The 15,602-nt window shown below is 31.9% G+C and overlaps 1 protein-coding gene across 2 annotated transcripts in view; it reads left to right on the top strand.

The window, feature by feature from the left end:
• Positions 1 to 15,602, top strand: part of Ph4alphaefb (prolyl 4-hydroxylase subunit alpha-1) — a 167,675-nt gene that overhangs the window by 45,361 nt on the left and 106,712 nt on the right. For both annotated transcript variants that reach the window (XM_072899158.1, XM_072899159.1), the window contains exon 2: positions 2,491 to 2,818. In XM_072899158.1, coding sequence (XP_072755259.1) covers positions 2,599 to 2,818 — 220 coding nt within the window. In that variant the 5' untranslated portion in view covers positions 2,491 to 2,598. The remainder of the gene's footprint in view (positions 1 to 2,490; positions 2,819 to 15,602) is intronic.

Here is a 15,602-nt window from a genome sequence, read left to right as displayed (position 1 = left end):
ACATAATCATAAGCTGGGAAGTAGAAAAAAAATCTGTTGTTAAATTAATGCGGATAATGTATATAATACTTATTGATATTAATTACAATTATCGACATTAAATTATAATTTTATACATATATTCACTTTTTCAATATTTGAATCTCGAATATTCGTAAGCGGGCACGAATATTCGAGTACGAATATCAGGTATATAGTGTATTCAAAGTTGAATATTCAGATCTGAATTTCGAAGTCAAATCTAAGTTTTAACGAATATTTTTAGAAAATAAAGACAATAATTGATAATAAATTTTAATTGATATACGGGTAAAATATTAAGCCTAAAAAGATTTCATCTTTTAATTAAATGATAAAAAACTAACCAGAAAGATTAAAAGGCTCGCAAATCTCTTTATGTTTTCCGTAATAAAACTAACAATAAGAAAATTGTATGTGAGTGGTGCATTCTAGCACATCATTTTATCTTGTCATTTTGACTTAATTAACATTGATTTATGATATTATTTATTCACATATGAAAATGATTTGAAAATAAATGATAAAATGTGATTGCATTTATGATATGCAGGTGTAATTTTCGAATTCAGGGACGGATAAAACTTTCATTGAAACTTTGTATCCCGCGAGAAAGAGTTGTCACGATAAATCTCGCAAGATATACGGAATAACTTTTTATATTGCTGGAACTCTCTTTCTCTCTCTCTCTCTCTCTCTCTCTCTCTCTCTCTCTCTCTCTCTCTCTCTGTACGAAAGTAAATCTTACGCTTTCTGTCTTCACTAATTCTGACTATGACGCGTCATATTTCAGAATTCGAAAAATTGACAAAATTCAGAAAACTTTCTTTATTGACGTTGAATTCAATTTTTGAATTTCATTTTTATTATCAATATGTCGCCGCTAAGTTGCACAGTGTTATATAAATTACAAGCACTAAAAACTGTTACTCTGAAAAATTGGAGAATCTGACTCGGATGGAAACTGAGACATATGAAGAAATCAAGAGGATTTGCACCGGCAAATCTCTTTATGGTATAATGAGTACGAATAAAATTGGATTAATGCTTTCAAGATTTTGCTTATTCGGTCTAATTTCAGAGATGAAAATGAGATGAAAATGAGATAAAAACACATAAAATCGTGTTTATAAAAATTTCTACGTATAACAGATAAATTTTATTTGTATATACATATTTTTGCGTCACTGCCGTTTGCCGTTTACCTCTGTAAAAAATTGCAATAGAGTTTCATTCGTCAGCATTGTTTCGATATTTTATAAGCCATTCAAAGTGCGAATCGTTTCTAACGGATTGTTTGATTTTACGAAACACCAGGGCGAAAATGCGAATTGTAACAGACGAGGAGGTTGTTTGTTCAAAAACAATCTCTTTCTTCTCTCTCTCTCTCTCTCTCTCTCTCTCTCTCTCTCTCTCTCTCTCTCTCTCTCTCTCTTTGAAATCGTCTCTATAAACTCTTTGAGATTCTTCGGAACTAATACGTTAAAATTGTAAATAATCCGCCCAATTCCATTCTGTGTTTGTCGTCGTCGCAGCTAATCATTCGTACAACTAATTAGTTCTTGCGCATTGTAATCGGATCTAATTGATGTTTATTGTAATTGGATTTTCGACATTATATTATTAGGATTTTGTTTTTTCTACTTTCTGTTGATATGAAAGAGAATAATGAAAAATATACAATTTCTAATAATTTACAAATAATTAATAAATATTAATAAAATTTGTTTATTCGGCTCATTAATAGAGAGTTAGAAAATTATTTATTTTTGTTCCAACTGATATATAATACTTGTTGTTAATTAATGTTTATCATTAATTACATTTAATTTTACCTACTCATGTAATTTGATGCAGCGTTATTACATTTGTTTGTAATTAATTTTGTTAGGTGTTTTCTACACGAGTCATCATTGTGAATATCTCAGTCAAATTAAATTAAGCTTGCGTGAACTTTACGTACAATCGATTTTTCGCTTTATATTTTCTATCTCTTTCTCTCGTTCCTCAAATTCAAGCGGTACAACCGTGCTTGATAAATCGATTTTCATAGATTGGCTTGTTTATCCGTAACAAATCGGATTTTCATGCTTTTCATATCGTTCTGGAGATTCAAAATTCGATTTGTAGAAAATGTTGAAAGGCAAATCTGAACTCTAGGGATATTATGGTCATCGATACGCCACTCTTTTTTTTTTTTTTTTTTTTTCCATATCGAGAAATGGAAAAAATATAGAGCAATTAAGATCAATTTTATATGCTGAATTAATAAAATTCTGATTTTTTTATTATATTAAACGATTATTGTAAAGTTTGTAACGATTATTGTAAAATAAAAGGTAAATAAATATATGAATAAAAAGGAATTATTAGAAAAAAATTAAATGATTTTATTTTTATCAAACTCGAACACATGTGTATATACAATACAAAGTCGTTTAATTAACTGTCTTTCATAATCTTCAATTTCAGTTTTCGAGGTGAAGGAAGGAAGAAAGAAAGATTAGTAAAGAGATTCTAAAATCTATTACGAAAATAAGGGGAAGCGGAAACGTGAAAGGGAAATAAATCCGAAAATGGATGAAAATCAACAGCGGGGACCGATATTCCGATCGCTCAACAGTCAGCACGAATCCTTCGTCAGGTTTATTAACACAACGCCCCACTGCGTTACCCTATACTGGATGGATTATCAAGGACAGGCGGTTAGTTATGGTGATTTGTCGCCTAGAGACTACAGGGAAATCAACACGTTTCATACCCATCCGTGGATCTTTGTCAACAAGGAAACGGGAGTCAGGTAAGTGTGTCAAATGTGTAATGATTTTCTTTGCCGATATACATATAATCGATATATTTTCGGGAATGATAAATTTCTAAATAATCGCGACTTGCAAAAGTGTCATTAAGGATAAAAAAAATATTGACAAGTCGGCACAAAAATAACAAAAACTTTATCTCTCTAGCAATTTGATTCTTAAAATATTATCTTAAAGAGAGCAGATAACGTCTTTCCTTATAATTAGTTAAATAATTTTATAGGTAATGCACAATTACATTTTTTTATGATATTGGACTTTTTCTAAAACAAGATTATAATAAAAGAGTTAATTAAAAGCTTTAATGGAAAACTCTTCCTTCGCTAAGCTTTTTCAAAGAAACACAAATTACTTAGTAATTAATTTGTGTTTCTTTGAAAAACCTTAATTTCCGATAGCCGGATTAATTATGCCTAAGGCAAAACAAAACAGGTATTTGGTGAAGCAGCATGACGTTTTCTTTCCTGAACCATGGTTCGTCAAATATCGTGGCGTCAGATCGAGCGAGCTGCCGCAAAGAATCGAGAGGACCGACGTGCACATCGTGCTACCGATATTAACACTGCAACAATTGTCACTGGGGGTCATCAAAAAGTGTCTAACGTACGATTCGCAGGCCTTTCTCCTCGACATTCCACGGAGTCTGCAGTTAGACCTCTTTAAGATGCTACCAAGAAAGCCTCAGTCCTTGTAACATATTCTTGCGTAACATGTCATTATTTTCTTTTTTTTTTTCGCGCGATTTTTTATTAAGATAATAGCGGAAAATTCTGAAACATTTGTCAATTTTGCAAAGAGAAAGAAGAATAGGAAGGAATATTTTCTGAATTCGTACTCTCTTTTTATTATATATAAAAGAAATATGTCGAAACATATAGATGTGAAAAATATAGTGCGAAAGAAATGTAATAGATAGATAGACGCATGGCACGCGCGCGCGCGCGCGCGCGTATGTGTCCCGCCGTATATATAGCGCCATGTTGTGCCAGTTTTTAACAATATTATATTTATTATATAACAAACATATTTATAAAAGATTAGATATATATATATATATATATATATATATATATATATATATATATGTGTGTGTAAAATAACATTTATTATATTTATGGCATAAAATGCCATAAAGTTTATATAGTTTGGGTTTGATAAAGCTAAAATCATTTTTTCTCTAAATTTATACATTACATTTATACATTATTGAAATAATTTTTTGTAACTAATAAATTTTTAATCATGGATTATAAATTATACAAAATTGTTTGCAAGAATATTTTTAAAACACGAGGTGCTTATAAACAGAAATGGAAATGAATTCGCGATTGTAATACGCGATTGTAATGTGCTTGTTTTACTTAAAAAGTATGTTTTTCAAAGATTCAATAATGCAAAGGGAGACACATTTGCGCAAAGTTGTCAATTTTATTTGTTTTGTTATATAAATACATAGTTTTCTCACAAACAGAGATGTATGTACATGATAAATTATTTTGTATTATTTATACATTTTATATACTTACTTGCAATCTTATTACATTAATAGAAGCGATTAAAAGATGTACACACACACACACACACACACACACACACACACACACACACACGTGTGTGTGCGTGTGTATACAAGGTGTATCGTATTAAACATGTATGAAGCATACCGTGAGATACAGGAGAATAATCTAAATTGAAAAGTCCTGTATCATTTTTTTGATTCGAGCTTTCTGTTCGTTTTTATAAAGTGTTAAAGTCAGCTAATCAATCGTCTGACTATATAACGGAAAGTGGAGAAGGTGGGGCGGCGAGTCGACGTATCCCCTATAACCATACGCGGATTAGTTAACTTTAACACTTTAAAAAAACGAACAAAAAGCTCGGATCAAAAAATGGTACATTACTTTTCGATTTGGATTGTTCTCCTGTATCTTATGGTATGTTTCATATATGTATGTTTAATACGATACATCCTGCATATATGTGCACATATCTCGTGCTCGAATATCTCTTTATCCTTTGTTTAATAGTGAATAAACTCTACGACGAATTATCTAAATGTTTTAGCTTTTGATAATGATAATTCGATTAGCTGCACCATTTAAGAAGTTAATCATCGATGGTCGATAATAAAATCTGAGCTTGTTTCTGCAATTTATGTTAGTAGAGTTCCAAAGATACTAACCGGCTCCTCTCTTCTATACCTCGTTCCTTACACTCCTTTCATGTTTTTCTACTTTTTCACGTGAGTACGAAAAACCAACTTTCGTCAATTAACAATTAATCGAACGCGTTTAAAATATACAGTGACGTCAATTATCGTCGAAATGTAGTTTTTGTCAATTGTTAATTATGTTAATTATGTTTTATTGTGAGATGTATATATATATATATATATATATATAATAGATGGATGGATGGATAGATAGGTAGGTAGATAGATAGATAGATAGATAGATAGATGGATGAATAGATACATGTATTTCTACGGTTGTATAAAATACAAAATATATGTATTATACTACATCCTTACACGCGCACCCACCTAACCATTAACATTGTATAGAAATATATATTTTTATATTATAAATGAGACTTTTTTAAATAAATTACACATTGAAACCTTTACAAACTTATATTTCAGGAAATCTGTTCGTTTTCTGAGCTGGTTTTTCGTCCAGAATAGAATAAAACTTTAATAATATTTAATAAAAATGTAAGGATTATTCTGGAGACGCGAGAGATACGAACATAAAAGATATATTATATAATTGATTTAAAAAATTTTTTTTAACTTTTCATATTTATACTTTAATCATATTCTCACACGTATGTGTAATAACGCGGATTACAAGAAAGGAGAGAGTTGCGGAGGGATGTGAAGAGAGTTGTCGGTAAGTCAATTTCCAGTGGCGGTTATTCGAGTAGTCAGCAATCGATTAAACACACGCTAAATGGACTCTGGTCACTTCCTCTTAATCCATCCTGATCCTAATGGCTTTTAAACCGTCGGAATGTCATCGAGCGAGCTGTCTGCGGTTAGACTTATTGCCTATTCGAGATTCATATTTGAACGAAATATTTTAAATTTTAATTTTGTAAATTTGAAGAATAGGTACATAATATCGGCTCTTAATTAATATATATTTTGTCAGTGTGTAATTGTAATGGAATTGATGAAATAAAAAGAGCGAGGAAGGTCAAGAAACTTTACGTGTTGAGTGTAGCGTAAATTTTTCCACGAAAATAAGAGTGCGTCCTCCATTGTTCATATCGTTCGTGGGATATAAAAAAGCAAAGAAAAGAAAGGAAAATGGAAAAATAAAGATTGTTATCTACGCGGTAACATGTTTCGTATGAAGATATCAGGACGAAAAGAAAGAGAAATTATGAAACCGACAAGACAGCTCGTGAGAATGGTTAAAAACTTGCCATATAACGCGTCTAATCAGTTTGAGATAATGCCCAATTGTCTTGAAAAGAACTAATTAAATCTAAATAATTTAGAAATTAATTAGAAACTGAACATCTTAATAATTCTTGGCAAGACATTGAATTTCTTTCTTGAATTTTACAACAATTTGTTGAACTGAAAATAACGATAAATAACTCGATAAATGCAAAATTTATGAAAAGATATATATTTTTTAAATAAATAGCAAAAATTCTTTTTTTTACACCAAATTTTAGATAGTTAACATTAATTTTTAAATTCATTTGGCATTCAACTTTGAATATTTGCACAATTTCGGTAATGAGCCATGCCAAAAGTTTCGGCAAACAATTTTACGCCGAGACGAGCGCTTAGATGTATCTCACCTGTAAATTTCACAGTTCTTATTTCATTCGAATTTACAGGTTGACCTGTGAGAATTGTGCGCTATTTCCATCGCATTAGCGCATCCAATTCTTCGATCGATCATTATCGATCGCAACGTGCGAGAAATTCAACGATAAATTCCAACGTATTACCATCTACATACATCTATATTATGAAAAATTCACGAAAATTTTGCTCGGCTACAAATAATACAGTTGATGCGAATAATAAATTTTCTCAACTTTCGAAGGGTAGACAGCATGCAAATTTAGAACGATCTGTAAGCGAATTTCAAACGTGACCTTTGATATTTCGACGAATATCACTGATAAAAATGGACTCTGGTTTCGAAAGGTTATAAATTGGTTGAAGCTTTTATTTAATAAATACCATTTGCAGAGAGAGAGTGTCGAGACTTTAATCGATTCAGATTAACCGACTTTCCGTCTTTTTTTGTTTTTTTTTGTTTTTTTTTTTTTTTATATATATATATATATATATATAAGAAAAAAAATCGTTTAAAAAATTCAAAAATTGTTACATCGCCATTCGACAGTTCAATTTGTTAATAATACCAACGATCGCTGATGTATTGGAAACTATTTTGACAATAACAGTCCTGACGGCTCTCAAATGCACTTGGTAGAGTCCATAGTTTAAGTTTGTTGGTGCGCGTATACACTTTGACCATACCATATCCCACTTTCTAGAATTCGGGGTTTAATACTGGTTTAATCATGACCGGGTCCGAAGTTCGTCGTCTGTGGTTTTTGGATGCATAATACGCCCCCGCGGAAGATCGTGCAAGCAGCGCATGGCGAAAACCGCACGGTTCCCCAAGGTGCAACCATTTCGATTACAACCGTGAAACTGCACGGCACAAACCACCACGGCGCAGCGGCGATTGTACAGTGGTAACTTACAATCTCCAACATGCAAATCGTTGTACTGTGGCAAGCTCTCAATTTTTGAAGACCATTTATCCGACACATACAAACCAACGTCTGTTTGCATTGTGAAAAGTTTTCCGTTTCCGTTGTAAAACGTACAATCTACGCGTCAGGATATTGTTCAAGATATTTCCTCTTTCAACAATAAATAATATCTTTCTTTCTCCAACATATGTACACTTGTGTGTTGTGTATGTGGACTTTGTTTGATTCAGTATTTACATTTTATAAAAAAAACTCTAGGCTTATATTAAAAAAAAAAAAAAAATTAAATTTTTAAAAAGTCACACACACACACACACACACACACACACACACACAGTAATTAATAATTCTTTATACACGTTAAATTTCTACTTCCGTGTAATTTTTGTAGAGAAAGAGAGGGAAAAAAAACACATACTTATATTCTTCTTTTAATATTCTTAAAAGAAAGTGTCAAGATGCAAAATGAATTATAATACTAAAGAAGTAAATATGTTATTATCTTTAGAGAGAGATTAATCGTTTGACTTTTAACTAAATACGATATGATAAAAAGAGTCAAGTAGTATTTCATACAACATCCTTGTCGAATGTTGCGAACGATATCACATAAAGTATCATTGTATATAGGAAGACACGCTTCATGAAATTCGAGAGCTTGCTCATTAGTTGGGAATCTCCAATCGCACAAAGCTGTTTCAGGCATATTAATTAACACAGTTGTGTAACTTCCATTTGCTCTGACGCTTAATAGCATCTGTGAAGATCATATGACGGAAAATGTCAAGACGTACATTGATAGGTGGATATACATACACACATATATATATATATATATATATATATATATATATATATATATATATATATATATATATATACAATTGATATTTTAGTCTATCGTTTATCAAGAGGAGGAAACCAAGTTTCATAAAAAAAGAAAATATATAACACAAAAGCTTTTACTCCTTTCATCAATGGAATTTTTAGTCAATGGGGACTTTTCTTTAAAAAAATCTTTTCGCCATCTCAATAATAATAATAATAATAATAATAATATATTAATAATAATAACTAACGAAATCTGTTACACACAGTGTGTGTCGTTGGGGAACTAGTTTTTTCATGGATATGAGATATAATCTATATAGTGATTTTTGTAAAAAAAAAAAAAAAAAAAAAAAAAAATGCAAAGGGAATTATTAAATGCTGTTTGAGCATCACGCATTGTCGCATCACGTTGTTCCGTGTTTTCCTATTTTTGCGTATCCACTATTGAAACATCGCAAAATCGAATATTTGCAACTGCATACGTTCGCGAGAGGTTTTCAAGCTGTTGTTAACGAGAAATCTAGATTATCGAAACAAGCGTCGTTACCTCTCGTAGAGGAAAAAAATATGAAATAAATAGAATATAACACGTGAATAGAACGAAATACACGTGTGTGCGTGAACAGTTTTGTCTTCAAACGTCATTTGCGTTTCGTGAGATTTTCTTATAATCGAATCTCTTACAAATCGAATGTTATTTCATCGACTATTGAGTTTTTCAATTTACTTGACTGACACACTTGTGGTCGCAAAATTGACAATGATACATAACTCGTTATTATCCACTTATTGTTAGCCATAGAAATTGATTCCACGCGCATTTCGTCTTTCTATATAATAAAACAAGCTAGCAAAGAATTTCGCGATTTAATCGCATCGAATAAAAGTCAATCGTCGAACCATATACATTTTTCATTGTACGATACAAGGTTCCAAGTCTTATCGATGGGCGGGCGGGATATAACTTATGGCTGTGCCCATCAATTTTCGTAAAATATTCATTTATTTAGGAGAGATAAAGAGATGGAAATTAATAATTATTATGAAGGCGTTGTAATATGAAACTTTATTCTATTAAATCGCACCGTCGGCGCTCAAGACAAACGCTATATCGCCGCATCTTTCGCGGATACGAACGGAAGGAAGGAAGGAGTAACTTCTTTAAGCGGGTTCGCGCGCGCGTGCTTGATAACAAGTTCCGAGGACGGTTCCGTTTCGTAAGTCGAAGCAATTAAGTCATATAAATATACGCGATACCCTCGATGCAATTAACTCGTGTACGTTCCCTTACGATGTTACGCTCGAAAATTTCAAAATATTATTTATCAGCTCGAGCTGTCTAGCTCGAGATTGAAAAAAATCTATTATAAATACGTTCATTATATAAATTGCAAGGCAAAAAATTGCAATCAAAAAGAAAGAAATGTTCTTCATTTCGTTCTTCATTTCGATATTTTTTAAATTTAAAAGATACATGGTCTCTTGGATTAAAATCGATAACGTTGTAAAGCACCGTTTAACAACATAATTGCAAAACTTGCTTCATAAATGCCGTCCGACAACTACTTTAAAAACTACTTTAAGTATATGCCCTTTACATAATCCATTATCGGAATTGGATAAAATTTGCGGAAGGCCGCGAAATACCGTCACCGAAATGCATGGATACGCGTAATGTATTGAGAGAGAGAGAGGGAGGGAGGGAGGGAGGGAGGGAGAGAGAGAGAGAGAGAGAGAGAGAGAGAGAGAGAGAGAGAGAGAGAGAGAGAAACTATGGTATTTTCCATAGTGAACGGCGAAGCGAGTGTCGAAGTCACGTCACCGTAATTAGTACGCCAATTAATTAGCAATCGGTGGGAATCGCGCGGGACGAATCGACTGGCGTGCTGGTGCCAGAAATGCGACAACGAGCGTCGCGACGCCTGCCCCGATATCTAATTAGAAGAACAACCCGTCGCTACGGACATGGCGTTTTCTCGTAATTACTTGTAATTAGTCGCTCCGCTTGTAATTGGTAATTACGACGTATTTGCAGAAAACACGGAGGAAGTGGATTTTGTACACCGATTAAGCATCGTAATCTGAAGCTATGTTAAGACCGGCGATAATTGTTCACTTTTAGCAGAAATGCAAAATATTGACAGAATTACAGTATATATATGTGATGAATATCGATATTGCAAAAATAGTGATTTATGTACGTATTGTGATTACACACATACCGAAAACGTGACAAACTGACACGTTGTTCAAATTATGAGTTTAAATTTTTTCCGCCAAATTGTTTGCGGTTTATTGTACATATAATTTGTGTTTTTATTCATTACATGTATACATACGTATACATATGTGTGTGTATTTTTTAAATAACTTTAGCGTTATCAATTTAACAATGAATAAATTAAATCAATAGTTAAATAAAGTTTGAAGATATTTTTTTGCGATGAGCATCGCTACAATAGATTATTTTTTGAGAGATAACACATATAATGAAAATTAAAATTTGTTTTTATGATAGAATCATTGTTAATTTTGAGTGCATTCCGTTAAAAAAAAAAAAGCATAATAGACGCGTTAAACAGCATCGAAAATTTTCGAGATTTTTGTCCTCTCTTTGACCGCTTGACTTTTTTTTTTCAATTTTTTCAAAACTCTCTTTCTCACTGTTACCTTCTGTCTATCTATCTCACGCTTAACCGATAATTCATTAATCGGAGCGACCCCTTTTCAAGTTTCTAGCAATTGATGATTCTCGGTAGTACGATATGTGTGCGAGCAAGAGGAGAGCAGAGATAGAGCCGCTAACAAATCGGCGTAAAATGGGATATTTGCTCTTTGCCTCTTTGCCTAGAGAAATTCCTTTTCACTGTCTACTGGATTCCACACCAAAATTCCATGGATTTCCGGCAAGCATCGAACTTTTGTTTCTTTCTTCCTTTCTAAAATTGCAATTTTGCATGAGATTTTTTTCTGCTTGCCGGCATTCTTGGAATGGCATTAAAACTTTATTGGGCTCACTTATTAATTTCATTTATATTATATATAAGTGTAATATTATCCAATTTTTTAAACTCTTCTTTATTTACAATTGTTTCGAATATGATTCTCTTACGATTGATTAAAAAAAAAAGTAATACAATCTAGCAGTACAGTCATAAAAATGGATAAAAATTCTTTTTTTTTCTTATGCGATTTATTTAGATTAACCGATAAATATTTTAGAGACATTTTTTTTTAATCGAGGAAAATTATTGCTTATTTCCAATATTTCAATTTTTATTTTAATATTAATATTATTAAATTTTTTATTAATAATAAAAAACTAACTAAAGTTTTTTTTTTTTTATATAAACACTTGTTACTAAATTGTTATGCTCGATATAAAATGTTACATACATATAAATAATGGTTATAGATTATGCATAAAGGATAAGATGGAAATAGACTAGACGCAGTGATCAATCGCGACTGTCAATCACTGAAGTAACGTAACGTCATTAACCTCGATTCGAGTCTTCAATAATGAAGATTATACATCTACTTTGGTTATTATTTACCCAATGGATAGGATTATAATTAATATATAATGTATAATATGTACAAAACGCGTAAGAATGTCGGCAAATATATTACTTTGGTTAAATCCTGCTTTTTACTCACTCACGTAGGAAAAGATGTTCAATTTATATTTAGAGTGGATTTATCACACCTGAAATATTGTTCTCACCCTTTTTTTTTTAAATTTTAAGCCCGTTAAAAAAATTCAATAACAAAACCACTAAAAAAAATATACACGTGGAAAAGTAAATATATTTCCTGACACGAGTTTTCAGAAAAATGTACAATTTTCGAAAAAGAAGAAATTTTCTGTCTCCAATGCTAGATCAAAGAAATATTCTAGTTGGACATGTGTTATTAGATAGTAGATCGGCATAGTACGTGCACTATGGCTCAGAGAATACTTTATCGTGTATGAATAATGTATTCAGTCGGTGCTGATAGCGTAGACCAACATTTAGGTGGTCCTGACCAATATTGATACACGTCGACGTATATGCTTTTCCGTCTCCCCCCCTTTCTGTCTTTCTATATATACCTATATATACATGTGTGTGGCGCGCGCGCGTGTGTGTGTTTAGAATATAATACCAATTTCCTTCTTTTCTCTTCTTTTCTTTGTTTTTTTTTTTTTTTTTTTTTTTTTACCTTTTCATGTAATTTATGATTTGTTTTCCATTTTGGTCGTGATAATTAAACGAAACACGTATGTTCGTATATGGAGAAGCAAGTGACACGCATAGTGGTTGGTTACTATGCCAATCTGGAAATATCTAGCTTTTCGCAAACAATTCCCTCGTGCGACGACCAAAACCAACCGATGCTGATGACTTGTAAATATTTGCACATATTTCATCCGCAAGAGAAAACACTTCTCTGTAACGAATATATAATAAAACGCTTTTTGCGATATACATTATTTATTGTGAGAAGTTGCAATATAGATTCAAGTATTTGTCTAAGTCATTAACCTTGATCCAGAGGACGGGAAGTCAATATTTTGGCTTTGAACTATTTTCACTTTAAATATTTTACATAAGGGTCTTTTTGGTTTTTACAGGTTACATTTGTTGATGATATAGTCATATATATTTTTGGCTATTTTTCTCATTCGAAATTAAGATAAAAGATAAACTCTTATCGATAATTATATTTTATAATGGTTCTGTGAAATTTTCTATTTTTGTGTTACCGTACCGAACGGGAAGCCAATATATTGGCTCTATAAGGGTCGCTTATGTTTCATAGTACAACACTATAATAAAGATATAAAAATTCTTACTTCAAAGGTTAATTTAATTGGATTCAAATTATAACGGGAAGCGTTAATGACAACTTTAATTTTTATTTTCGGCATTAATTTAGTCAATTTTTCAAGATGTCTTATTACGTAAGAATGTTATTATAATATTATTTACACACACATATACGTAAAAAAAAAAATAGACAGACACACATATAATGTAAATATAAATTAATCTTTTCTTGATAAAAGAATTTCGGAGCACGTCGATGATTTTCAAGTTAAAGTGTGAGAATGCAATTTTTACATGACAAATTTCAATTAATAGAAAATAGTAAGATATTCTACGGTAGAAGCGAGATTTACATAACGTTCTTTGCTTCTACGATGGCTCTGACCAAAACCTGCGAATAAAAGTTCCAAGCGGCGACGCGAAAGGTTCCATTATTTTCTCGTTAAACTTATTTCCTCATCGTCTCTTCGCGTTCGAGATGATGAAAAAAGGGGAGGGAGAAGATAGAACTCTTTTCTAAGAGAACGCATAATCGCGCGCGTGGCATTGCACCAGCTGTCTTTTTTTTTTTTTTTTTTTTTTTTGTTTCTTTACTCTCCTCTCTTTTTTTTTTTTTTCTTTTTTTTTTATTCGCGGTGATTTATCTCGGCAACGGCAGGATAATCACGCGCGTCAGAGACCTTTAATTTGTTGCGTACCTTCCACGAAAATAGAAAGCGCGCATGTAATGGGAGTCGATTGTTGTAACAGACGGGTGTTGTACTCATCTGTCGATCCGTTCGAGAGACTTTCTCCCGCGACAACATGACGTTTTTCTTTGTCTTCCGCAATTGAGTAAACTTTAGTAAGCTACGAGATACTTGAGAGAAAAGAACGTGGAAAGAAGCAAACGATATTTACTCGAGATGCGGTAGTTAATTTATTACGCAAGAGGTTAATCAGTACAATTTGCTGTGTCAATAATTTGCAGATATTGCGTTCTCAAAGAAGAATGGAACTTGATAATAGTAATCGGGATACTAATGTAGAATCTAGTGTAGAAAGTTATGTTGAAATTTTATCTAACTTTGTTACAAAACAAGATTAATAAATGCTTTATTTAGGAACTTTTGCTAAAAAGAAAGGATTAATTTAATACCGGGATGTAAAAAGAGTTTCAAGCTGTGAATATCAATATTTTTCAATTTTTGTATTATTTACGTATTTCAAACTTGTGATTTTTATAATTTTATTGCTTTGTATATATATATATATATATATATATATATATATATATATACATATGTATGTGTAGCTATGTCATTTTATGCAGATTTACTTAATATTAGTAAACATAAATTAAATTTTTGCTCTTAGAATGCTTAACAACGTACTGTAATTAACGTTTGAATAATTACATATACTTACTAATATATTATGAATGTAATTATAAAGCACTTTGATTCAGTTAAAATATAAATTCAGTTTTGACAGAGAGAAAAGTACATGTGCTTTGACAGAGAGATTTTATTTGTCACAAGTACTCGTGTGTGTGTGCGCGCGTGTGTGCGTGCGATAACGAGACCATAAGCGCGAAGGCGAGCTAGAAATAAAGTTTCACACGGAAACGAATAAATTGAAAATAAAATAATTGTACGGCGCATTTTATTAACCCTCGCGTTCTGTGAAGCATTTATTAATTGGAACGTGACAACTTTGATATAACGTGACTCCTTTCGATATTTATTATCGAAGACTATTATAGACTGTTATTTTCAACTATTAACAAAGTAAAGATTAAATGATTCTGGCGGAATATTTGATCTCTACCATCTCCTTCGTAAACTGTTTTAAAGTAAATTATTTAAGTAGTAGTGAGAGAGACTGTTGAAACCTCGTTATGTGATAACGCGATTTGAGGGTCGTAAATTTTCCTGGATATACAATACTTACTTTTCTCCTCGTGTGCTTACCATAAAGGGCAGCAGTTTTCGGCAAAATACATAATTTAACATTATGTTTCGAGAGACCAAACGAATTCTGAACTCGTGGGCTAATCTTTATAGAAGTAATAATATACGCGTTTCGAAAAATGAAGCGGACGATATATTATATATAAAAGTGGAATAAAAAGCAATAAATGACCCGATTAAAGGATGATTTTCTTAGAGTATTCACAATTTTTTAATTAATAAATAATGTCATCTGCATTAAAATGTTTGTTTGACAATCAGCAAGTAATCAATATTTAATGCACACAGGCAAAATGTGTAAATGCACGTGATATTTATAATCAGTAACGAAAAAAGATGATTATGAATGAGCTTTCGTACAGAATCTGGGACTCGCAAACTAGTATACACGCGACACGCGACACGCGACGCACAGA

The sequence above is a fragment of the Anoplolepis gracilipes genome, chromosome 9, assembly GCF_047496725.1.
Source record: "Anoplolepis gracilipes chromosome 9, ASM4749672v1, whole genome shotgun sequence".
In the NCBI taxonomy this organism is placed as follows: domain Eukaryota; kingdom Metazoa; phylum Arthropoda; class Insecta; order Hymenoptera; family Formicidae; genus Anoplolepis; species Anoplolepis gracilipes.
This window is presented reverse-complemented; position numbering and strand designations above follow the sequence as displayed.